Source organism: Colletotrichum paranaense (assembly GCF_030867605.1).
Source record: "Colletotrichum paranaense strain IMI 384185 chromosome Unknown Scaffold_5.1, whole genome shotgun sequence".
Classification (NCBI taxonomy): domain Eukaryota; kingdom Fungi; phylum Ascomycota; class Sordariomycetes; order Glomerellales; family Glomerellaceae; genus Colletotrichum; species Colletotrichum paranaense.
In genome coordinates, this window is record NW_026848963.1 from 197,708 (window position 1) to 223,101 (window position 25,394).

The window sequence follows — 25,394 nt, forward strand, 5'->3', positions numbered from 1 at the left end:
CTTATCCTATAAACCTATAAATAAGTTATTATAGCCTAGGTTAGGGCTCGTTAAGTAATTCTCTTAAAATACTAAAATATTCGCTAGATTTTTAATATATCGTTATTTAAAACTTACTTTTAAAATTAAAAAGCAAGGATTCGAAATAGTAATACTTTATTCGTTTTATTACTTATCGGGGCAAAAATATAAGATACTAAAAAGTAAATTAAGGTATTATAAGTATATATATCGTAATCGTTTTTATAATACGATTACTAATACTATATATAATCGTAAGTTTTTTTTTTTTTTTATAAGTATTTCTTTATATTAATTATATTCGTAATAAATCGTTTTTTATTTAAAGCTAATAAGTTAGAATATAAAAAAGAAATAGAAGAGCTTTTTTTTTTAAAACGAATAGAGGCCTTATACTATGCGTAGGCTAAAATAAATAAGTTTTTATTAAAATTAGATCGTTTTTAAAAAAAAAAAAGGATAGTATTTAAAAAGGGGAAGGTAATTCTTAATCTTTTTAATATTATTATTAAGAATAAGTCGGCCGCTACGTAGGAAGTATAATCTAATAGTACTTTTAAAGTAATTAACTAGGACGTTATAATAGCTAGGAGTTCTAGTTTTAATTTTAATTTTAGTATTTTAAAAGGGATTCTTAAGAGTTCTAGAGGTTCGTAATAAGTTTTTATATATTTTCTTTATATCCATAGCCTTTTTATTTAATAAGGAATTTTTATATTCTATTCTTAACTTTATAATTAATAATTCGCTCGATTTTATATTTTAGTTAATTTAGTTCGATAATAATATAGTTTTTTATATACGAACTTCTTAATATAAGCTTAAGTAATAAAATATAGAAAACGGGATAGTATTATATTATATTTAATAATCTTAATTCGTAATTAATTAGTAAGACTTTTTTAATAATTTTAAAAAGTCTAAGTTTTTTATAATTTAATTTATTATTTAGTCGTTTTATTTTAATATTATAGTAAAAGAAGTAGGCACTATCCCCCTTTTTTAAAAATAGTTTTTTAATTTTTAATTTATCCGCGTTCTTTTTTATATACTATCGTACGAACTTAAGGTTTAATAAGGCTTATTTATAAATCTTTTTAAGTTTATTTATATTTATTATAATTTTTATAGTTTATAATCTTTATTATACTTCTTTATATACTATTAACTAGAATCCGTAGTTAAGATAAAACGGGGATTTTCTTATGCTTTTACTAACTATATTATTATATACGAACTAGGCTATTAATAAAAATACTACTTAATTATCCTAGTCGTAGTTTATATAATAACAAAGGTATATTTCGAGGATTTAGTTAATCCTTTTTATCTATCTATCGGTTTATAAATAAAATAATATTAATAATTTATAGTCTATACTAAGTTACGAAATTAGAAATTTTTAAAACTTTAAAATAAATAGCTTATTTTTATTAAAAATAATTTTTTTTAGTAAACTATAGTTCGAAAATATAACCTTAGTAAATATATATACTAGGTTTTTTATAATATTTAATTTTTTATAGGGAATAAAATATACGAACTTAGTAAGTTAGTTAACTATAACTAAGATACTATTATACTATATTTTAGTAAATAGTTCTCTAGACTTTAGTAGTTTAATAATAAAGTCCTATATAATTAAATACTATATTTTTATTAGTAATTATAGTAGTTATAGCTTATTATAAGGCTTATATAAGCTATTCTTACTTTTTTTATAAGTTACGTAGTCCTTAATTACTTTTATAATTTTAATACGTATAACGGATTTATTATAATACTAATAAATTCGTTTTTATATTTTAATAATTTTTTAGTAACCGTATATTAGTATATTATAAATTTCTATAATAAGCTTAGGGGTTATTTTTTTAGTTAGGCTAGTATTAATTTTTTTAGTTATTATAAGAAGCTTTATAGTTAGTATAAGGCTACTATTTTTTTTTTATTTAAAAATAACTTATATTTTTTTAGGGACTGCGACTTTATAGTCGGGTTTTTTATTAAGAGCGTCTATTTTACTATTTTTTAAACTTTTTTAATAAATAATTTAGAAGTTATATTTAGATAGGAATTCGCTCTATTTAACTTATCGTTTATTTAGATTTTTATTCGTTATAAAGTTTATAAAGTTTTTATAGTCTATATAGATTATAATTTCGTACTTAGTTCTAGATAACTATAGTTTCTATTTTTAAAATACTTTAATAATTACTATTAGTTCTTTATTATAGATTTATTAATTTAATTTTATTTTATAGAATACTTTAGAGTAGAAATAATATAGATAAAGCTTTTTTTATTTATCTCGTTATTTTAGGACTACTCTTATAGCAAAGTTCGAGGTATCGGTTTTAATTTTAAAAGGTTTTTAAAGGTCTAGGATTATAGTAATTAGTTTAAAAACGACTATATTCTTAATTTTAATAAATACTTCTTTATACTTAGGGTCCTAAATAAATAGGGTATCTTTTTATATTAAGTTATTAAGAGGTCTAACTATATTAATATAGTCCTTAAGGAATCGTTAATAAAAATTAATAAATCTTAAGAATCCTTATATATCCTTAACGTTCTATAATATAAGCTAGTCCCTAACTACTTTTATTTTTAATATTTATATATAAATTTATCTTAACATAATAGTATATCCTAAGAAATCTATTTTTTATACGTAAAACTTATATTTAAAAAGTTTAGTATATAACTTAGCGTTTTAAAACTTTTAAAATACTATATAAATATACTTTTTATATATTTCGAAATTAGGGGAGAAAATAAGGATATTATTAATATAAATAATAATAAAAATATTAACGTACTTTTAGAGTACGTAATTAACTATTATTTAAAAAGTTACTAGAATATTAGTAAGTCTAAAAGGTATAATAAAGTATTTAAAGAGTCCTTTATAAGTTTAGAATACCGTTTTCTACTCGTCTTTTTTTTTAATTCGAATTTAGTTAAATACTTTTTTAAGATTTATAATAATAAACTAGTTAGCTCTATAAAATAAGTTTCTAAGCTTAGTAATAAGTAATAAAGGATAATAATTCTTTTTTATAATTTTATTAAGTCTTCTATAATTAATAATAGGTCTTAATTTTTTACCCTTTTTTAATATAAAAAATAAAGGGAATTTTATAAGAGAATTCGATAGTTAAATATATCCCTTCTCGAGCTTCTTATTAATATATTCGTTAAAATATTCCTATTCTTTTTAATTTATTAAGTATATTAAATAGAACCTAGGTTATATTCCTTTTTTAAGTTCGATTTTTATATTTTAGTTACTATATTTTAATAATCTTATTTTTTTAGGTTTTATAAATAGTTTTATATATATTTAGTACTCTTTAAGTATAGTTTAGAGTCGTTATAATTTTTAATTATTAATATCGTATACGAACTTCTTAGAGCTTTTTATTATTTTAATAAAAACTACGTATTATATTTATTCTCGTTTTTTAGGAATTATTAAAAATCCATTTAAACCCTTTTTTTTCTTAGGTCGTTTAATAATTAGATTTTTTTAGAGGACCTAGCTAGTAGTTTAATCTATTTATAGGTTATATTTTTATAATTACGAGATTCTAAGGATAATATCGATATCTCTAGTCTTTATAATATCGTATTATAATTATTTTTACTAATTATTAATATATATCGAGAGGTATACGGTTTTTTAATTAATATATTTATAGTTATAATTAACTCGTTCTTTTTTTACTATTTATAGTTAATATAAGTTATTTTTTTATATTTATAATAAGTTAAGTTTATTTACTATTTTTAGTAAAATATAAGTTTTTTATATACTACTATTAATAATAGCATTTAGTCCTCGTCCATAAATATTAAGGTTAATTCGTAAGTATACGTTATTATATTATCTAGTTATATATAAAAACTTTTTTTTTATTTTTGCTTTTTATTATTCTTTTATAATTAGTTTTTTTAGTTTTTTATTATTTACTTTTTTAGGTAGTTTTTTTATTTATATCTTTTTTAATATTCCCTCTATACCTTAACTTTTTTAATATAATAAATTTAATATTAGTTATATCTATAGTTTTCTTATTTTATATACTCGTTATTAAAGTACTTTATAAAAAAGCTAAAATCTAGGCTAAATATTATTTTATTACTATTATTAAAGCTTAGTAATATCTAATTAAATAACTAGTCTTTTATATAAATATCCTTAATAAGTTTATTATTATATCTTCGTAAATAAAAACGGCTATTTTATTTATATACGAGGTATTAGAAGTATTTATTATTTAAGTATTCTATTTAAAATAATTCTTTATAAAAAGGATTTTCGGGATTAAATAGAGAGTAGTCTCTATTTATATAAGGGGCTATTATAACCTTTTTATATTCTTTAGTTTTATAAAATTAAATAATTTAGTTATTTTTAAATAGATAAATATACTTATATTATAGTTTGTCGTTATCCTTTTTAAAACTAATATTATTAATACTAAGTAATACTTTATAATTAATCTCTATTTAAATACGTTATTAGATAACATTACGAAGTTTATTCGAATTATAAAATAATTTTATTTTATTAAAATAAAAAAAACTAGTTCCTATTTTAAAATCTTTTTTTTTTAAATTAAAATTAATTTTTCTTTCTTTTATAACTCCGAAATTAAGAATCGGTCTCTTAATTACTTCGATTTTATTTTTATATAAGAAGTTTTCGAGCTATTTTTTAATTTTATAAATAAACTTTTTATTAGTATCTACTTATTTTATTATATAAATAGACTTAGTTAGGATTTTATTTAAATTAGTTTTTAATTTAATAAGTAGTTTTTAATTTATATAGTTTCGTTATACTATATAAACGAGGCTACTTATAATTTCTTTAGTATCGGGTCCTCTTTTTTTAAATTTAAAGAGTTACTTTTTTATATTAACTAGGAGTTTTTACTTAATCCGTTTTTTAAAAAAAATAAAGTATATCCTTTATAATAGGGTCCGTTTTAGCTTTTTTTTTTATATTTTTATAAATCTAAAAAAGTATAATAATATATTTAATATTATTCTCCTCGAGAGTATAGGGTTAATAAATAAGTATCCTTTCTTTTTTTATTACTACTACTAAGGTTTTAATAAATAATATAATATTATATTTAAATCGTCCCTTATTTTTAAATTATTTTAAATACTATTTTATTTATTATTTATTATTTTAATAAATAAAATAGTTATTATTATAATAAGCTATTTATAAAAATTATTTATAAAGGACTTTTTTATTTATAATATTAGCTCGCTTTTTTAAAATAAGTTAATATTAAATATATTTAGTTTATTAATAATTTTTAACTATATATCCTAGCTTATCGTAGTTATAATACTTAAAGTCCTTTTTTTAATAAAGTTATTCCTTTTTAATAATACTATGGTCTATTAGTCTATTATAATACCCTATTATAATAATAGTTAATTTATATTTACGTTTATTATTAAGTTTAGCTCGGTTATTTTAAGCATTTTATCCTTTTTATTTAAAGCGTCGTTCATAAAATTAATTATTAATCTTAACTATTATATTAATATAATTATAAAACTTATTTAGTTATTCTTATTAATAGAAGTTATCTTTAACTTTTTTTTTAAACTATAATAAAAAGCTATTATAAATATATTATTACCTTAATTAAGTTTAAAAATAATCTATTTAAATTTAAATACGTACTTACTAATTAACCCTTTTTATATAAAAGTTATAAGCTTTTATTTAGTAATTCGTTTTTTATTAGGGTTACTAAAGGTTTCTTTAAGTCTTTTTTCGAACTTATTATAATTATTAAAATTTTTTTTAATATTTTTATCCTAAAAATTACGTTCGTTTTTAAAATAATCTTTTATAAAAAGCTCGAACTAAGTAAGGGCATCCTTTTTAAAAAATAAAGCTATATAATAAACCTTATTAATTTTAATAATAAAAAAGGTCTTATAATAATATAAATAGGCCCTAGTTTAGGTAAAAAACTTTTAAAAAATATTTAAGGACCTATTATAAAGTTCTGGTTTAAGGTACTTAGCTCTAAGTACTAAGAAAGGTCGGGGCGCTATAAACTAAGTATAAAGTTACTTATTTTTATTTTTAAATTTAAATATTATATTATATAATTACTAAATAATAAATATAATTATTTTAATAAGCTACGCCGCGCTATTATTATTAATAATTAATATATTTATATTATTTAATTAGTTTTTTATAAAATAAACTTATTAAATAGGAATAATTAAAGTATTATAACTAGCTAGTTATAATAAGTATATTAATAAAAGTTAAGGCTATAAGTACTAAATAAATAGTATTATAATCGTAAATAGCTTCCCTAAAACTATATTTATAAATTATAAAGTAAATAAAGCTTTAGTAATTAATCGTAGTCTTATTAAAAGGGATTCTTAATAAAAATAGTTAAAAACGATCGTAAAATTTAATACTAAGTTAATTATTAAAAAAGCTATAAGAAGTTTATTTTTAAGCTTAGCTTAAGTTTATATTATATATAAATCTCGTTTTTAAATATATTTTTTATTTATATATTATTTTAACGGGCCCCGTATTTTAAATATATAGGCTCCGTATTTTAAAAAAACGGGGTCCGTATTCTTAATATACGGACCTTTTTATTTCTTATTATTATATAACTTATTTTATAGTTCTTTTATTCCGTAAGAGTTACCTTATATTTTTATATTCTTATATATATAATATATTATAACCGCTATGAACTTACGGGGCGGGCCCTAGTCTTAATTATATATATTAGGTCGTAATACTAAGCTCTTTTTTTTATATTACGTTAATCTTAGCTATACTTAAAATTAGCTTATTAAATTCTTTATTTTTAAAAATATTAGTTTTATTTATATTATATTTATTAATCTATTTAATATTTTTAATTTTTAATATATTAAGTAATCGGAACTAGGGCTTAATTATTTTAATAAATACTCTATTAATACGCTTTAAATTTATAAAACGACTTCTCTAAATTTTAATAAATAGGTTCTATTTTAAAAAAGTATTTATCCATCTCTTTTTAAAAAGATAATTATCTCCCTAAGCTTATAATACTTACTTAGTAAATTCTCTAATTTATTTATAAATTAATATAATTCTTAAAATATACTAAATACGAACTTATTTAATTAGCCTATTTTCTTATTAAAAAAGAAACTTTTATTAATTTATAAAAGTAATTACCTTAACTTATTAACTTTATTAATAATTTTAAAATATACTTTTTAAAATCCCGAACTTAATCGAGGCCTTCTTAATTAAAGTATTATTTTTAATTACCTTAAGTACTTAAATAACTTTATTTTTAATATATAATATTATAATATAATAAAAAATATATATATTAAAAAGAAATTTATTTAGATAATAATTATAATTATTATAGTAGTTTATAAATTAAGGGTAGGATTTTAATTAGGGGGGCTAGGAGGGATTTTTGGGGTGGCCGAATGGGGGTGTTCCGACTTACTTCAACGAGCTGCTGCGGCCGCAATGCACTTGCCAAATCTCAAGGTCATGGAACTGTGGAAGACCTGGAAGAATGACGCGATTCTGTTTCGTTACGAAATATCGGGTCACACAGTCGAGATCTCTCACGGTGCATCATGGGATTTGAAGCTGTGTCAGGATGCTTTGAATGCATGGGAGGGGGTGGCAAAACATCATGGAAACCTCTTCTTTGACATTCAGCTCAAGGTACTCGACATTCCTGCCAGTGCCATCATCCATGACACGCTCCGTGTCATTTCTTGGTAGTGGCAGAGCATCTGTTCATTCTTCTATCAGTCTAATCTCATCTATGAAGCATAGCTTCGTTGTAATGCTACGCTCGGTAGCCAGTAAACAGCTTCCAGGCTACTAGCTTTATAAAATCTTGACTGAGCCGCCATTGGCTGCAATGACACTTCCATTGATCCAGCGCGCCGCCTCGCTTACGACTAGACCCACGACTTTGGCAACATCATCTGGAAGTCCGACTCCGTTATGGATTGATTTTCCCTCGCTCAGAACCTTCAATGCGGCTTCGCGCATGTCCGGCGGCGCACTCCCAGTGAGCGCATCAGTCGCCGTACCACCCACTGAGAGGGAGTTCACCGTAGTTCCCAGCGTCGTTGTGTCCTGGCTCAAAATATCCGCCCAAGATCGGGTCAGAGATTCCATTGCTGATTTGGTCGATGCGTACAACATGGCACTTGTAAAGTTAACATCAACACAGGAATCCGAGATCGCCAAGGTATTCTTATTTGACTGTGACTTACTACGATGCTGCTGCGGTACGAGCCCAATCGCTTGAGATACTGACAACGCGGGATTCCGGCTGGATGTAGTCTCGTCTGAGAAGCACGTCCATCGTCAGCGCCAAAGACTGTACATTGCCTAGCAAGACCCTCTGGATGAATTCAGCATCAAGCTGACGGACTGGCCGCGCCTCAAAGTGGGTTGCGTTGTTGATAATGATGTTGAGTTTGCCATCGAACTCATCCTGGACTTTGTTGGCAATCGTCTCGGCCAAGTCTGGCGAAAGAAGGTTGGCAACCAATCCCGTGACTCTTGGGGCGTCGAACTGACTCGAGTGGTATCCCTGTTGAACGGTCTTTTCGAGAGATTCGAATAGGTTGAGTGATTCAGTGGATGCACAGGTACCAAGAACGTTTGCTCCGCGACTGGCAAGATGAATAGCTATGGCGCGGCCAATACCGCGGGAAGCACCTCTGTCGCCATCATTAGCAACCTCCTAGGCCGTCCATAGGTAAATCCGCAATGACTCATAAAAACGAATCACAAGAGGGCACTGAAGCTTACGTTACCAGGGCATTCTGACCTCGGAGATCCTGAGGGAGGAGAATCATCTCCTTGCTAGTTTGGGGCGCTGTGGTGCTCATCTTGGCAACTCTGATGTTTGGTTGGTTGGAGCTTCGGTGCTGTGATACCTGACGAATACTTTTCGGAGGACAAAGATGCCTTCAGGTACCAATAGAACCATAATTATAGATTTCTTGGCCTTAAGCATTCAGAGACAGCTTACAAACAGAGCAGTTGACTATCTGACATTTACAAATCCGACAACCTTCTTCGCTATTCCAGCGGACAACGAAGTCGCGAGAGAACCACTCAACGGCTCATAATGCAAGAGCTCCAAAATTCATCTTTGGGGCTACGTAGCATGATTGCTGACTATTTTGCAGATTTGACTTTACCTCTACTCGTGGTTCGTCTGATGACGTCCGTTCCGCTTAGTAGCCGAATCGGGCCGTCACGGACTTCAATACACAATTGAGCCGAGCCATCGTAAGTTCACTACCCAAGTTACACCAAAGACGGCAAAGTCTCTCCATTGGATCTGAGATACTACGTAGAATAACGTGATGTTTCCGCAACCCCCGTAGCGGCAACACTTGTTCCAAAATCCGAGTCTTTCCATTGTAATCCGAGACCCCGTCGACGCTGTACGGACACCCCCATCGGGTTCTCGTCATCCTAGCGAATAAAAACATCATATTAGATTCATACACCTTAAGGACCCAAAACATTGGACGCTCGAATAGACTGTGCAGATGTCATTCTCCCAAAGATCTTCCCTGTCGTGTTCCACCCGGGGCATCTTAGGCTTAAAACCGAGACGCGAAAGGGAAAAGCTTTGGTACTATCTAATTGATGCAAGTTTTCGCATGACATCAGACTTGTATATATAGTTTCCCGGTTCTTCGTATCAAAAGAGAACGATATCCCCCCATTCGACTTGAAGATTATCAAGCATCATCCTCCATTGCCAACACTACCATGTCTCATGAGACTCAACCATCAACGCTCGCTGCATTGCAGCCTCTGACCCAGAAGTTGAGCCAGGGGTCAGTCATCACACCGGATGATCCGTCATACAAGCTTCACTCGGAGCCGTTTGCCATTCAGAAGCAGCTTTACCCGTCAGTGGTTCTCATTCCAAGCACCATCGAAGAGCTGTCCTCTATCGTGCGGTTTTTGTACTCCTCGGGCTTGGAATTTGCAATCCGCGGTCATGGATTCAAATCGCCTTCCGCCAAAGACGTGATCATTAGCATGCTGAACTTCAAGAGCCTGGAATATGACTCGACCAAAAAGATTGCTACGGTTGGTGCGAGTGCAACTTGGGAAGAAATAGTAGGGTTCATGGAACAAGTTGACCCCGATTACTCAGGTGATACAATTGTGTGTAACCCACAGCACTATCCAAGCTAACTAGACCCAGTTCCTGCAGCCCGTACACCTAGCATCGGAGTCACGGGATCTATCCTCAATGGCGGCCTTTCATGGATGTCCACCGAGTACGGCGGTATCAGCGATCCTATCAATTTCCTAGATGCAGAAGTAGTCAAGTTTGATGGCACTGTTGTCATGGCATCTCAGGAGCCGGGTCTTCTCTGGTCCCTACGCGGCGGCGGCGGCGGCTTTGGTGGTAAGTACAAGTCCTAGCTCGTCTTGAGACTTTTGATCATCTCAGCTAACAGAAAACCAGTCATTACCAAAGTTCTTCTTCGGGCGCATCCGTATCCAACTGAAATCTGGTCGGGCATTGTGCTCCTACCTCGTCACCTCTTAGCGCAAATGATTGATGAGGTGGTCAAGTTCAATCACTCTACGCCCCATCCGAAGGTCAACTACTTCATGTACTTGATGCCACAGCAACTCTTGCATACCGTTCTGGAGAAGCCTGAGCCAGATCTGGGTGACACGGTAATCTTCCACTTGTACGACGCCTTGGGTGAGGAGCATGGTCGAGCTACCTTCGGTTGGATTCTTGAAAAGCCCGGGGCAATCGACCAAACAAGAGTGACCAACATGAAAGGCGTTCTCGACATGCAGAGTAAGACGCTCTTATGTTTTCCAGAGAATACCACGTTAACATGATTCCCATACAAGGAAATGCAAATGTCATGCGAGGCACAATGAAGACGCTCTACGCGCCAATGGCAGTGTCCGACTTGGATCGTGTCACAATCGCGCGAGCGATTGAAGTCTATGACACCATAGCGAAGCTAGACCAGACTATTCACGACATGTCTTCAGTCATCTTCGAGTTCTTGTTGCTTGTAGGTTCTCATTCCATCTCGTCATTGTCCTCTTACTGATAAGTCGACTTACAGCGACCCCCAATTGGCGGTACCGCAGAGGTTGCATGGCCTCGGTCCAACAACCTGAACCACCTGTTGCTTTTCATCATAAGCTGTCCGGGGAATGGCACAGAGGAGCAGGAGAAAATCATTCGTCAAATCTCCAACGATGCGCCTGGTCAAGTTTTAGGCCTAGGAACTCGGGCGGAGGTCAATCCTGCTGGCCTCGAGCCATCTTACCACGACGTGAAAGGGGTGAGTAATTTCAGCTGATCTCTGAGTTTCTTGGTTCGAAGTATTTTCTCTGATGATTCGATAGGTATACCGGGAGCATTATGAGAAGTTGGTGGAGTTGCGGCGTCTTTACGATCCTAAAAAGCGCTTTCAATCGTTTTTCTAGGTAGCTTCCTCGGGCAATTTCAAGCAATCATGTTGTCTGTGAAGAGAATTGAGTCTTTCTCAAATTGAGTTGATCTTTATTTCGATCTAGGTAGGACTGATACCCTACTTCGTCCAAGCCTCATGATCGAAATTTCGTGCACGTAAGTCCACAAATTGAAATTCCTCATAGTGCGAAGGAGTATTGTGAGGCGCAAGAATTACTACACGATGAACACATACGGAGTGAGAGCTCTCAGCTGTGAATCACTGAGTAGTGCTCTACTGAATCGCTTCAAGTGTGACATGCAGAGTCGAGTCAGGGGTGGGGACGGGCTTTTGACTCGCACCCTCGGCTCACGACTTTGTAGATGTTAACTCCCCAGTGGCGCCACGAACCCCGAGGAGCGAAATGATGTTGGTTTCGTTGCATAAATATGACTGATGATACGCAACGGTTTGACTTGGAACACTGAACCAAGCATCATTCTCAAAAGAATCGGAACCGCATCTCCTTTCAAACGACAACTTTTATAATGACTTCAACGTTCGCGCTTAGACCCCAGCCCTAACTAGACATTGACAAATTCTCACCAATCATGTAGACCCGAACAGCAATTTGCGGAACTCGCCAAGATCGAGGGCCATGTAGAGGAGGCCACTATCGCAAGCGTCTACGATCAGCTGAAACCTGTCGCTCCAGAGCTGCTCGTTGGCCAGTGGGAAGGAGGCAGTTTCGATACTGGACATCCCACGCATTTGCAGCTTCGCAACTTCAAATGGGCGGGTAAAGACTTCCGGTCCGTCGATGATGTAGATCCAATCATGCGATACGAAGAAGATGGCAAACGAACGTGGTTTTCTGACTACGGCCACGCGCGGGTGAGTGCATCTAGATTGGGCAATTACTTGTTATCGAAGATATAGCTAAGAGAGATATCAGGTTCGAGAGGTTAAGTTCAGGGGTGTTGTGACTGCGGCAATGGTTTATGACAAGTTCCCCATCATTGACGCATTCCGTTATGTGGATGAAAACACTGTGATCGGTGCTATGGACAACAAGGAACTTCAGCACTCTGGGACATACTACTTTTACCTGAGAAGAAGAACCCAGAGCAAGGCCTAGCTAATTAGACTATAAACCTACTTTATGTAGATCATCCTTTAGTCCGGGGCCCCGCAGACGATCCCCTGAGTACAAATACCACCATAGACCTGGTGCGTGAGGGAGTTCGTGACTACTCGATCGTTCTAGTGAAATGAGTGGCTGGTTGTTTAATTAGTTTCAAAAAGGAAACCATCTCGTACCGCGTGCTACCGAGGATCCGAGGTCATTTGCCTCTAACATCTTTGTTCCCCCGCATTCTCATCACAACTCGTCGGACAAACCCCACCCACGTCACCCCGAACCCACCATTTCATGCGACTTCTTCGTCTGCTGAGTAACAGGCGAACTTCAATTTGTCGCATATTCACTGCATGACACTCAGCTTCAATACTCAGAAACAGGTCGAAATGACTAGCACGCCTACAACTTCTTGCACACAAGATACGGCTGCTCGATCACCCGGGCGGACTTCACAGACTGCTGCAACATCTCAGAGGCTCAAGAAGAGAGAATACGATCGCAAAGCCCAAAGAGTTGCTCGAGAAAAGACGAAGAACCGAATAGCTCAGCTCGAGAGCTTGGTCGCGAAGTTGAGCCAGCAAGATGACACCGCTACTACAGCATCGCTCATGGCAGAGTTGTCAAGGGTGACTGAACAGAGGAACAAACTCATGAGATGTCTCAAAACGACTTCTTCTTTGTTCAACGATCATGTCAAAGAGGCTGAATCATGGGGCTCAACGGGGATGATTTGCGACGTGGCTTCTCCGTCGAAGCCGCCATCAGCTAAAGAGGTTTCGCCGAAACATCCGAGCCCGGAATCATCAACGTCTCCAGCATATTCATCAGTCCCTGTCTTCGATAGCTCCGCCGATGATGTCCCGGAGAAAGAAATGAGGGATGACATGGATAGTTTCATGGAAGAATCTTCTCTTGATATCAGCCAGCTTTTGGGTGACTCAATGTTTCAGCCAGACTTCACGACACCCGCACCATCGAAAAACATGAGTGAGCCACATATGAGAGGCGTATCACTCGACACATCCACATCAAGAAAAAGTCAGCAGTTCACAACAGAAACTCGCCGAATTGTATCGAAATGTCACTGCTCGTCAACCAACAGACTTCGACGACTCTCGGATGGTTCACAAGTCAGTTGCAATAACTGGAAAGCGGGTAACGAAATTCTTCAAGAGCCATTTGCTCTCCCCGACGCTTCAATACGAATGGAAGGAGAGACAGTCGAGGATGTTCCTGTCCAGGCTGTGCTTCATGGCTGGGATAGCTTGGCGCACACAGGCAGGATGACGCCTTTATGGAGAAAGGTTCGCCAACTCGATGAACTTTGTTTCTCAGCATGTGGACAAGCGGAACGTTTGGCCGTTCTGTTCATAATCCATCTTCTTATGAGGGCATATGCCGATCCGACATTGGTGAAGTCTGCAGTCGTACCAATGTGGTATCTGAAATCGTAAGTGCAATGCATATTGTTGAGTCCTCAATGTGGTCATGGGCTAAACCTACGAAGGCCTCTGCAGGAAATTACTCATGATCCATCAGCTGATTACTTTGCCTGGTAAGTTGGCTCGATTCTTAGCAAAGGGCATGATGCTGACTTACAGATGCAGGCCAGCCTTAAGGTACCGGTTTGCCATTGCGCCACACCGGTACTGTAGCAATTTGTTCTGGCACATGTTCAAAGAACATTTGCGAATAGTATGGCCGTACGACTTTCGAGACTGCTATATCAGGAATATGCAACTGGGAACATACGGTCTCTCGCCTCTCTTCAAAGAGAAGATCCACGACTTGCGATCTTGGACAATGGCACCAGATTTCTTTGCCCAATTTCCCGAGTTGATGCAGGATATACCAAAGTTTCCAGGCCAACCGTCGCCAGCAGTCGCTCTACCATTTGGCTTGACGCTTTCGCGCGATGTGGACGGCTCGAAGGCGGCAAGAGATGATGACGGAGAGAGAAGCAACTCGCCTAGAACCGAGAACAGCACGAGGGACCATATCTTATTTCCCTCATCTTCTCATGTAAGCGGCTTGTTTTTGAGCGAGCTTGGCATCGACGGCGTGACGGATTGCTTCGACTTCTGATGTTTCGGGTATCTAGGTACGCCTCTGGTATCTTCGGGACCTTTGCGATTGGGGCAGCACAGTGGCGCAGCAAGTACGCGTCTGTACAGTCCCTAGCTTAATAGAGCAGATATCTACGGAAATGAACCGCTCTAAGTCAGTACTCAAATATCCTGATAGTTCATTTCTCGCTGCCGTACAGATAGACTACAGAGTGATGGATCGCGCTAGCAAGGGTGGCCCTGCAACCCCAGCACCTCCGCGGGCCCCCGAGTCTCCACCGGATCCGAGTGTGCGATGAGTACGACTCCGTCGCACAATGAGACGAAACCTTAAATCACCGGTCAAGCCTCACAATGGGGCAAATTCTGCCGTACAAAGTCCCTTAAATGCAGCCTCGCAGTTTTCGTCATTCTGGGAACGGCCGGGAGAGCCTCCGTTGAAAAGGACTGCCGACGGCTCGGTGGAGATTGTCACATTCACTACTACCTCAGAGACTTTATGAGGGAAGCCTCTTTAACTTTTTCTCTGTCGTCGAACCACCGCCAGATCATGTATTCAGGCATGATGTTGCTTAGCGTACTTCTCTTTGGCATCGGACTTGCAGATGGCATCTCCGAGGACCCAGGCCTGACCCGAAGCGTAGAACTGCACAATCGGCAAATCAACGACACGATAGTTCCTATATGGCGAGACTGCCCCTTTAGTCCCTGGGATGAACTTTACATAACCGACTTCCTGCAAGAGCACTTTAACGACTTATCAACGACTGATCACTGCTGGATCATCAAGGGTGTAGCAGGACTACACGAACTACTGCAAAGAAATATCTCAGCTAACCCCCTGCTCAACGTCACGATACCAACCTGTATGCAACTCAATGTTACGTCGAAAGGAAACGCCTTCTCTATTGACTTCTCGGATGATTCTTACAAAGTTAACGGGGTCGACGAGGATGACTTTGTGTTATTGACCTATGTGCATCGTGGGTTGCCTCATTCCCCCTGAAGTCTGTCGTTCTTTGTGTGTCTAACAGGCCCTAGTTGTATGCATGACTGCGGCGTTTTTTTTCTGTTATCCCGTCATTCTGGTACTGGCTTCAGCGCCCAGCTTATGCATTATGATCGATCGCGCACTTCAGGAGCCCACGAAACGAAAGTTGGAACGATGGCAGACAATCTTCACGGTCATCCTTTTCGCTCCCCTGGCCATCGCGGGACTAGTCGCCGGCATAATCGCAATGGGAACCTCTGACCACGCAAGAACAGAGCACGGAGTAAGCTACCCCTCCTTGAACGCTTGCAAGTCAGAAGCTGACCCTGATCCTTTTCTAGATCATCGGTTACATTACCATCGGCCTTGCCGCAATATCAGTTCCCCTCTACCTCTACCAAAAGAGACTCAGCTCCCGCCCAGATCTCACCTTCTACATGTACCGCCGCCTCAAATTCTTCAACGCCCTCGACTTCCTCGTCTGCCAAGCCATCCTGCTCATCTCGGGTTTCGCCCTTCCCGACGGCATCGACGACTTCGGCATCATGACGATTTGCGGAACGAATACGCTCTCTTCGTCGCTCCTATTCTCTCTGGGCATGATTGTTTCGTTTGTGTGGAACTGCGCCATGGCTACGATGACGGTGCAGTGGCTTCTCGAGCGGAGGGTTCGGGGTGGGAGTCTTCGGGATAGGGCCCCGCCGTGGATGCTCAAGATTCTGCGGAAACGGTCGGATTCAAATATGACTTTCCAGACGTTTCAAGAATCTCGTTGAGAATGGTATACCATTAGCATCTTATGCTTATGGAGGGTGGTTCGGACAGTGGCGACCACGTTAGAACAGCTATAGATCATCTTTGCTTTACATTATCTCAGTGAGAGGATTGTCATTATCCGCCCTGTAGATAGACACTAGCTTGTCCATGGCCGATGAATGAAGAGAGCTGCATGTGCGGCAAGACTCTATTCAATTTCTCGTACGAAGGGATTGGACCTTCATCTCATGTCTGAAGGTTTCTACCAGTTGAAGTACTTGGAACCCGGCACCGGGGCGCGATCCAGCTTGAAGTACCCAGGCTGCAGTTTCTGGAACACCTCCTTGGGATCATACTTCTTCGCGATGCTCTTGAGCTTAGCCTTATTATCCGCACCGTATCCACTGACAACATCCTGGAACTGTGCGGCGTAATTCATGTAGATGTAGTCGTTCTCCAGCCCCCGCGCCTTCGCTTCATCGTTGATTCTTTCCATCACTGTTGAGGCAAAAGAGTAAATCTTGTCGTCGTCCTCTTCGTTACTCCACATTATGGAGAGGAGAATGATGTAGAACGGGCCGTCTTCGACATTGAGACCCAGTGCATTGCCCCCGTTCTGCTGCATGTGCTTCAACATCGGAACGGTGATGCCCTGGAACACCAAAGTGGGAAGAATGCCAGGCAGGTCCGTTACGGCAAGAACCTCCTCAAAGTAGATTTCCTGAGCGGCATCAACAAGTCCCTTGTCCGCCTTGCTGCTAATGACGGAATAAATCTCCCGCGGTCCCGGCGGTGAACCCTGAGCTCCTTCCCCAGCCCAGTCAGCAATTATGCGGTTCTGCGTCGTGTCCGAAATGGCGGGAATAGCGTTCCATTCGGAAAAGATATCGGCCTCGCCGCCATCCGGCTCGGCATAATACAGCGTCGGGAGGGAGAGTTTGGTGCCGTTGAAGTAGGCGTATACGTGCCACAAGCCAGCCTTCGGGTCCTTTTCCGCGTTCGCAATAAAGTTGGCATAAGCCTCAGAGAGCGCAGGGAACGAGTCTTGGAGATAGGTACGGGAACCACCCCACATCTTACCGCCTGGGAGCGAGATGGTCCGGAGGTTGAAGCTGACTACGAGGCCAAAGTTGTTGCCGCCGCCACGTAGGGCCCAGTACAGGTCCGGGAACTGGTTGGCTGATGCTCGGATGATAGCACCGGTAGCAGTGACGACCTGTTAAAATCAGCTAGTGCTCAGAGTCTCTCCCCAGTGAACTTACATCGTAGCTCTCGACATTATCACAAGCCCAGCCGTGGAGGTTAGAGAAGTAGGATATGCCACCTATGATTGCATTAGCTCATGGCGTTCTACGATCGACGCGTTGTGCCAGGCGTATGCCTCAAGGAGACCGCGAGAGTCCTTGTTCAAGCTCACAAAAGATGCATGTCCCGGCTTGGAGTGTCTTGATCGGGAACGTACCTCCAGTAGTCAGTCCACCAACACCGATGTCGTATATCCGACCACCGATGACATTCAAGTCAGACTTTGTGAGCTCGCGGTAGACGTCGCCCCAGATATTGCCAGGTTGAATCGAAGCAATCTTCTTGTCAGCAGACAGCGCGATGCTCTTCATGTTCTGGAATGAGATCGTGATCCCGTCCTGAGAGTTGGACGCACCAGCCATTGCGGCGTGGCCACCGCTTTTGGCAGCGAATGGGCACTGCGTGAGACGGGACAGTAGAACCACGACAGATACTTGCTCTGGCTTCGACGGCTTGAAGATGCAATAAGGGCTGACCTGGGCTTGGTTCCCAGACCAGTATGAGCTGACGAACTCAGTGTATGCAGGTTCATTTCTCGTTTCGACAGCATCATCGCCATAGACAAATTTCAAAGTGCCACACTACAATGGAGAACCAAACGTCAGTCACCTCGGAAGTGGCGTTGCGGAGGGTAGACGACTCACCGCAGCGGAGCAGCCTATTTCCGACCTCTTGTTGAAGCCGGTCAGGTTTGGAATCTCAGAAATGACAATGCCTAGCCCATGAAGTGCGTCTACAACATTGAAGTTGGCAGGCTCCGTCGAGCTGATGTCAGCTGCGAGGGCGTGAACAACGTGGCCAGCTGCGAAGGCAGCCGCCGCAAAAAGCCTAGGACTTAACATGACTTCGTTCAAACGTCGCCTCGATGACTTGGAGACAAATTTCAGCGCGAACCGGGGATATTGATGGCACGAAACACAGTCATGATTTTATTGAACGGGTCAAGCTGCGACTTTATAACCGGTTCGCGGTCAAGCCGTGAGCAGCATGCAGGCAGCTCGTGCTGACTGCAGAATTATAATCTGCAATCTCACCGCATGTACGATACTGGCGAACCCCCATTCCTCGCTGCAAGGGACGCCTGCAGAAGTCCCATGGTCCTATCAAGTTCAGCCTTGACCGAGAGTAAGCAGCCACGGAGGAGGCATTAAGGCATTGCTTAACGGCTGGGCGCTGATGTTGTCGTTCAGTTGATTGAGAATGGCAGAATATAAGGCTGCAAGGCGCCATACGTAAGCAATAAAATGAACCATGTTTGGTGATATGTTCCTTCGCGTGTTATTGCCTGTCGTTCGCAACGAATCGTATCGTTGTCGTTGGTGGGTGGTCGAATCTTCGGAGGTGCTTCTCAACAGGTTATAGAGTATCCCCACCTCGGCTAACAGATGCAGAGCCAAGATACATGGGGGCCCTTTTCGCTATCACCCATGTCGCTGCAGGTGTGATCGTGAGGAAACAGAAGCCCGAAAGCATCCAGTTGATAAAGCAGAGAAAATGCGACTATTATCGCTGACACTGGTCAGAGTTACGCTAGCAGAAACTTGCCTCCATTTTTGCGGATGAAATACAACTTGCATCAGCGGCCAACCATCCATAAGAGGGATTTGGGGCGTGCGAGAAGCAAGAAGTCCAATCCTATTGATGCGCCAGTTTTGTCAAGCACGAGGCTGACGAGGATGTACGTGAGACCTCGCGTTTGTGTCGCTTGACACCCTTGTATGAGATCGATGGGCTGTCACGGATCCTCAGTCACTGAACTAAGCCCATATGAAGAAGTCATGCGAGCAGTATAGCAGAGCTGGGAGGAAGTCTCGATAGTTCATAGATACAATGAAAGTGGCTAGTTCTTTCGACTCTGCGAGCATTTAGCATTCAAGCATATACATGAAGGTATCTGCTTACGAGACCGATGGAGCGTGACTGTGGGATACAATACACATAATGAGTTACGACTGACCGTCTGCCATAACTCTGTCCGCAGTACCACTGGAGAAGCCAGCATATTCTGCTCGACATCATCTGAGCATCTATGGTGTCATTGATGGTTGGCCAAAGGCATCGATAACCCCCGTCGTCCAGCTGGGGGAGTAGCATAGCACTGCGATCTCGCTTGAGATAGAATGCTGAATTTCGGGTGGTGAAAAAGGGTGTTCGTGATTTCGCTCGTGTGTGAAGTTGGCAGCACACACGATCATCCTGTGGCTTTTATCATTAGAAACTGGCCAAGAAGTATCGTCGGCTCTGACGTGATGTTCTTCTGTTTGAGGACGACAAGCCATCCGACATCAGTCGTCGGAGATGTCGAAGCGGCATGCCATGCCTTCACCGGACCGAACATCGGAGGATCGATTGAACAGCCAAACTACAATCATGACTAGGACCTCTTCATAACCTCACCTGGAACAGAGCCGGTAGATGTCTGGAGCAAGCCAATAGCGGTGCGAGAATCTGGGGGAGGCGTCGAAATTGGGATCGCACTAAGGCATTCCAGCCTTCGTGGCGACCACCCGTGCGAAGCCTCAACGTTGAACCGTCCTGACTCATTGGCAGCTGTCAGACGCGTCTCTTGTGACATGGAGGATGCATCGTCTGAAAACCATGGAATGGATCCCGCGTGATGCGCCTTGCCCAACCTTTCCTGGCTACTTGGCCCCCCTTCAACTTCACACAAGGTGACGTTGGCGGTCAATATTGGGCGGGTCATGAGGCCAAGCATTGCCAGACGTGGCGGCGGAGTCGCACGGGACAGGGAGTTGTCTAGATGGTGATTGGCGTGGTGTTGAGGGCGGGATGGCGGAAGTTGTCAACGCGGTTGGGGTAGCGTGTCTCGCTTTAGGGAAGAATGTCTCGATGGCGCTTCTAGGCTTATTAGGTTATTAGGTTGTCTTTGCCCAAAAACCGAAGTGGTGATCCGGCCAAGTGCCAGGTGACGCCATGCTGGACCCAGATCCAGCCAGGACAGTTCACTATGCATGGAGGCGCAGAAACTATGGGGAGCTTCCCCGCCCTGGGCCGGGGCTAGTTGCTTGAACGGTGAGCTTTTGATCTCGTGAAGGGCTGAGGGTGGTCAGTGAAGATGGTGGAAGATTGAATATGTCGACGACGGTCTAAATAGAGGCTCGATTCTTGAGGCTTGTGGTCGAAGGAGTGCCTAAGCAATTCGACTGTGTCTCGGTGTATGCATCGACTAGGAACCAAGATAGCTTTCCCAGCAGCTTCCCCGGATCATCAGTGACGGCAGCCAGGTTGCAGAGACAGGAACAAGAGAAAAAAGGGGGCCGAAAACAGAGATGATCCCTGTCATCGCATCGCTGATCGTCTGTTTACAGTGCCTCTTGTAGTGCTGATTTGGGTGCCGTGGACCCATCTGGATTGCGTGCGAGTTGGGCCTCAGCGCGGGTTCCTCCACTGCAAGCGTGACCGATGCGTCGTTGATCTGCAAGCCGGGCAAAAGACTCCAGCAATCGTCCATCCCGCAGGCTGGGCATCTGGGCATCTAGGCACAAGCGGGAAAGGGCGTTGTGGCAGAGACTCCGAGAGGTAAACGGGCGGGCTTGGACGGCACGGCGGCACGCTCGGGCGGTTGAGCGGGTTAGAATCGGACTGAAGACCAAGGGACTCCGACCGATATTGGGCGGCTCTGCATCTCTCGGTGCATCAGAAATCGCAATAACGAGGATCCGGGCAAACGAGCTGGGATAGCAGCAGCTGAAGGACGTGGGAAGCTTTGGGGTCTGGTGGTTCGAGTGTTTCCTCTCGCATCGACTTGCCCAGTAGAACAGGGTGGATGCCTTCACGGCAACAAGCTTGAGGTACGTGTTTCTGATTTTTTAGGTGTCTCTGAGGTGTATCGCAGTGTATCGTGGCGTATCGCATGGTTGGGGAGGGCGGCATTTGCAGGCAATCCCGCAACTGTCATCGGGGAGAGTTTGAGAGTTGTGAAAGGTGAGGCGAGGCGAGGGACGGTTGACGAATGGGAGGCCGTGGAAGCTGAAGCTCTGCCCAAGTTTTTTGCTCATGCTAACCGAGGAAGGGGGGCGCCGACCAGACATCGAGACGTGGTTTCAAACAAGTCACCGATACTTGGGTTTGGTGCTGTCGCGATACGGAGATCCGAGTATTCGTCCCTTGTTCCAGGTCACTTGCTGTTGTGTTGTGAGGTGGTCTCTACTTCCTACCTTACGGTACCTCCACAGGCTCACAGATAGTGTAGAGGTTGCCAGATTCACTCACGGACAGGCTCTGACTGAGCAAGAGCACATGGTTTTTGCAGGAGACATCGGACACCGGACTTTCAACAAATCACCAATTGGGAGCCAGGCCAGTGAGAGAGCGTGTGCACTCACTTGGCAAGCCGGCAAACGTGCATTCAAGGCCATTTGAGAACAGACTTCATCTCAGGCGCGCATTGCATCTCTTCTTTTTTTCATTCCTCTTCCTCTTTCCTGCATCTTGCACTTGCCTTGGCATTTGTGTTTTGCACCTTTCCCTCCCTTCGCACCTGCAGAAATCTGGAAGGAGAGACCAGAAAGATTAGAGACGAGAGACGAGAGACTGCAGAGACCAGACCAAGGGGTACGTACCCTTGTCGTCCTTTCCTTTCCCCCTTCCCCCTTCCTCCCCTTCTCGTCCTGCTCCTTCCTGCCCACTGCCCACTGCCCAGTCACTCCAGTCTCCAGGTCCGTAGTGACTCCACTACGGCACCTGCCTGCTCTGCACTCGCACTTGCACTTGCGACTTCCAGGTTGAGGTGAGGTACTCTTGCGGCTTGCCTGCCCTGTTGCCCCAGCTGCTTCGGAAGGAAACCCCCTTGCTCCTGCCCGCCCTTGCTCTTCCCTTACGTCAGGGGCCGCCTCACCCAGTCAGGGAAGGAAGGGACCTGCGTACCTGCGTCACGGACAGCGCATCCCAAGCAGAGGAAACACACAGTCGCAGTCACGCAGATTTGCACTTGCACTTGCTCTTAGTTGGACGGGGGCTAGAAACGTCCCATCCTGGGGCATTGAGAAACGCGACACACTTTCCAACCCTCTTCCACGGCTTCAATGCAACCCTTCTCTTCTTCTTTTCCAACCTTCCCCTTCTCTTCCTCTCCCGCTACCTGTCTGCATCTTTCCACCACCCGGCAGCTTGACATTGCCAATCACCACTACTTGCTGCCACGCGATCCATACAACCCACCGTATTACCTGCCCGCCGCCGCTCTGACATTGTTCCAGACCCCTCCAGATCATCATCTGTACCCCGATTCGCTGTCTTGACGCAACCTCCTACCAAGTACACTACCTACCATCCTACGACGAGACGGGAAGAAAAAAATAGGGTCAAAAAAGGGAGAGCTTCAGCTTAGCTCCCACACCACCCACTTTGTTCCCCCCTTTAAACGCGACGAATTATCGGCGGTTCAAAAATACCCGACGAAACAGGACCCCCAAAACTTCGAGAAGAACAGCACACATCGCACGAATTTAACATCTGCCTACTCATCTTAGCACCGCCAATTGCTATTTCTCACGTTTTGACGATCTCAATTCCTTTCGCATCAGCCATAATGGCTCTCCTCGACGCTGCCGCGCCGCCGGCGGGGGGGCCGACACTTTTCGGCATGTCCATGAAGCAACTTTCTCTCATCACGGTACGCTCTAAACGATTGCTCGCCCCAAGCCTTGCGCAAAGGCTCCCTTCTATATCGGCGAAAACTGACAATGGCCTCGCTCTATAGCTCACTTTTCAAAACTCGGCACTGATTCTGGTAAGCCTTCTCGTTGTCGCCATCTCTAGAAACCAGCGCTGACCCGGCCGTGGTAGATCATGCATTACTCCCGCATCATGCCTCCCGTGGGCGATCACCGATACTTCACATCCACCGCAGTCTTCCTCAATGAGGTGATCAAGCTGTCAATTTGCTTGACTTGCTCCATTGCAGAGGTTTCGCGCACATTGGCACCGTCCACGCCGGCCACCGTCATCTTCGAGCAGATCTTCAACTCCGTGTTCTCGGGCGATGGGTGGAAGCTCGCAATCCCAGCAACACTATACACGCTGCAAAACACACTACAATACGTCGCTGTTGGGAACCTGGATGCCGTTCACTTCCAAGTTCTATACCAGCTCAAGGTACGCAGTTACGGATTGATTCTCTCATCTCGGGGGATCTACCGGAACTAACCGTGTTCTCGTCGCAGATTCTCACGACCGCTGTCTTCTCCGTTACGATGCTTCGCCGCGCGCTCGGTATGAAGCGCTGGATCTCTTTGATCATCTTGACCTTGGGCGTATCCATTGTGTCACTTCCCCAACCTTCGTCCGCAAGCCATGCCGAATCGACGTCGGCCAGCATCCTCCTGCACGACACCACAGACCATTTCTTTCCTCGCTCCGTGCACGAGCTTGGTCAAGCTGCCGAGGGTGCGGCGGAGGTGGCCCGTGAGCTCACCAAGCGCGCCGCGGACGGTCTCGCGGGCGTTGGCGGAGAAATCGTGAAGCGGTCGGCCTCGTATCAGGGTATCCAAGAGGACCAAGACCCGTCACCGCTCATGAACTACTCGATTGGACTGACCGCCGTGCTCGTCGCCGCCGTCGCCTCGGGTCTTGCTGGAGTCTACTTTGAGAAGATGCTCAAGGACTCAGGAACCCATGCCTCTGTATGGACGCGCAACATCCAGCTGTCGTTTTACTCGCTGTTCCCTGCTCTAGCAGGCGTTATCTTGATTGATGCGGAAGACATTGCCAAGCATGGTTTCTTCGATGGCTACAACTGGGTCGTATGGACCGCAATCGTATTCCAAGCTGTCGGCGGCGTGCTTGCGTCGTTGTGCATTAACTACGCCGACAACATTGCAAAGAACTTTGCTGCAAGCATCAGTATCGTTATCAGCTTTCTATTCAGCGTTTGGTTCTTTAACTTTGAAGTCAATTTCTCCGTAAGTAAATTCCCGCAGCCCGCCATGATTCTTGAATCTGACCTTCTCAGTTTATTCTCGGTACTACTCTGGTTCTTGCCGCGACCTACATCTACAGCATTCCCGATCGCAAGGGCCGCCCGCCACCGATTACGATTGCGAGCTACGAGAAGGCAATGGTTGACCCGGCGTACACGCCAGCCGTCACCGACGAAACCAAGCTTAACCTCGACCCGCTCGATGCGGTCCGCAGCATGGGACTTTCGACGTCTAGGCCATCGTCGCCTATGCTGCACCACCACCGAGCGCCATCAGCCAGGGGCAAGAACCGCGACGACTAATTTGCATCACGTCGTCGCTATAATGACGTCACTTTGAAATGCTGTAAACGTAAATTCGTTGACCGGAGTCGAGTTGGGGGATCGGATGGGGAGTACCATGACGAGCAATAAAAGGCTGGGTAATAAAAAGGATTGGAGGGGGGGCTCGTTTCTTGTGCACCTTTTTTTTGGTCTTATCTCGGGTGGCATGCTCCGGAATATTTGGACATTGAGTCCTGGAATAGAGTCCGGCTTGCATGTGAGCAAACCACCCACACACCACACAGTATCATCAACAGCGATACCCGGCCAGACCGTAAGGTCCAGGCAACGGTGCATTGTATATCTGAGGCCCCTCTTAGGGAGTCGAGA

General features: G+C 41.6%; 10 protein-coding genes across 10 annotated transcripts; 5 read left to right on the forward strand and 5 right to left on the reverse strand.

Annotated features, from left to right (window-relative positions):
- Positions 1-874: 874 nt before the first annotated feature.
- CPAR01_06360 (uncharacterized protein) lies at positions 875-1,027 on the reverse strand (the record flags this gene model as incomplete). Its single annotated transcript, XM_060490632.1, has 1 exon — positions 875-1,027. A coding segment is annotated over one exon (153 nt), but the record flags the coding sequence as incomplete, so codon positions are not given.
- Positions 1,028-1,423: 396 nt separating this feature from the next.
- CPAR01_06361 (uncharacterized protein) lies at positions 1,424-1,573 on the reverse strand (the record flags this gene model as incomplete). Its single annotated transcript, XM_060490633.1, has 1 exon — positions 1,424-1,573. A coding segment is annotated over one exon (150 nt), but the record flags the coding sequence as incomplete, so codon positions are not given.
- A 1,446-nt stretch (positions 1,574-3,019) lies between these two features.
- CPAR01_06362 (uncharacterized protein) lies at positions 3,020-3,181 on the reverse strand (the record flags this gene model as incomplete). Its single annotated transcript, XM_060490634.1, has 1 exon — positions 3,020-3,181. A coding segment is annotated over one exon (162 nt), but the record flags the coding sequence as incomplete, so codon positions are not given.
- A 4,770-nt stretch (positions 3,182-7,951) lies between these two features.
- Positions 7,952-8,970, reverse strand: CPAR01_06363 (3-oxoacyl-(acyl-carrier-protein) reductase; the record flags this gene model as incomplete). The annotated part of the gene is made up of 3 exons (XM_060490635.1): positions 7,952-8,279; positions 8,347-8,799; positions 8,891-8,970. 3 exons carry the CDS (start codon positions 8,968-8,970, stop codon positions 7,952-7,954), a joined length of 861 nt encoding a protein of 286 aa, XP_060349509.1.
- Positions 8,971-9,769: 799 nt separating this feature from the next.
- On the forward strand, positions 9,770-11,575 carry CPAR01_06364 (uncharacterized protein; the record flags this gene model as incomplete). Its single annotated transcript, XM_060490636.1, has 6 exons — positions 9,770-10,262; positions 10,314-10,520; positions 10,581-10,928; positions 10,985-11,154; positions 11,209-11,430; positions 11,495-11,575. Coding segments are annotated over 6 exons (1,521 nt in total), but the record flags the coding sequence as incomplete, so codon positions are not given.
- A 554-nt stretch (positions 11,576-12,129) lies between these two features.
- On the forward strand, positions 12,130-12,679 carry CPAR01_06365 (uncharacterized protein; the record flags this gene model as incomplete). The annotated part of the gene is made up of 2 exons (XM_060490637.1): positions 12,130-12,435; positions 12,497-12,679. Coding segments are annotated over 2 exons (489 nt in total), but the record flags the coding sequence as incomplete, so codon positions are not given.
- Positions 12,680-13,032: 353 nt separating this feature from the next.
- CPAR01_06366 (uncharacterized protein) lies at positions 13,033-14,767 on the forward strand (the record flags this gene model as incomplete). Its single annotated transcript, XM_060490638.1, has 3 exons — positions 13,033-14,132; positions 14,190-14,237; positions 14,290-14,767. 3 exons carry the CDS (start codon positions 13,033-13,035, stop codon positions 14,765-14,767), a joined length of 1,626 nt encoding a protein of 541 aa, XP_060349512.1.
- A 543-nt stretch (positions 14,768-15,310) lies between these two features.
- Positions 15,311-16,515, forward strand: CPAR01_06367 (uncharacterized protein; the record flags this gene model as incomplete). The annotated part of the gene is made up of 3 exons (XM_060490639.1): positions 15,311-15,731; positions 15,790-16,022; positions 16,081-16,515. 3 exons carry the CDS (start codon positions 15,311-15,313, stop codon positions 16,513-16,515), a joined length of 1,089 nt encoding a protein of 362 aa, XP_060349513.1.
- A 242-nt stretch (positions 16,516-16,757) lies between these two features.
- Positions 16,758-18,642, reverse strand: CPAR01_06368 (FAD binding domain-containing protein; the record flags this gene model as incomplete). Its single annotated transcript, XM_060490640.1, has 4 exons — positions 16,758-17,711; positions 17,758-17,819; positions 17,958-18,381; positions 18,445-18,642. 4 exons carry the CDS (start codon positions 18,640-18,642, stop codon positions 16,758-16,760), a joined length of 1,638 nt encoding a protein of 545 aa, XP_060349514.1.
- Positions 18,643-23,351: 4,709 nt separating this feature from the next.
- Positions 23,352-25,043, forward strand: CPAR01_06369 (nucleotide-sugar transporter; the record flags this gene model as incomplete). The annotated part of the gene is made up of 5 exons (XM_060490641.1): positions 23,352-23,435; positions 23,523-23,552; positions 23,609-23,917; positions 23,986-24,723; positions 24,774-25,043. 5 exons carry the CDS (start codon positions 23,352-23,354, stop codon positions 25,041-25,043), a joined length of 1,431 nt encoding a protein of 476 aa, XP_060349515.1.
- Positions 25,044-25,394: the final 351 nt, after the last annotated feature.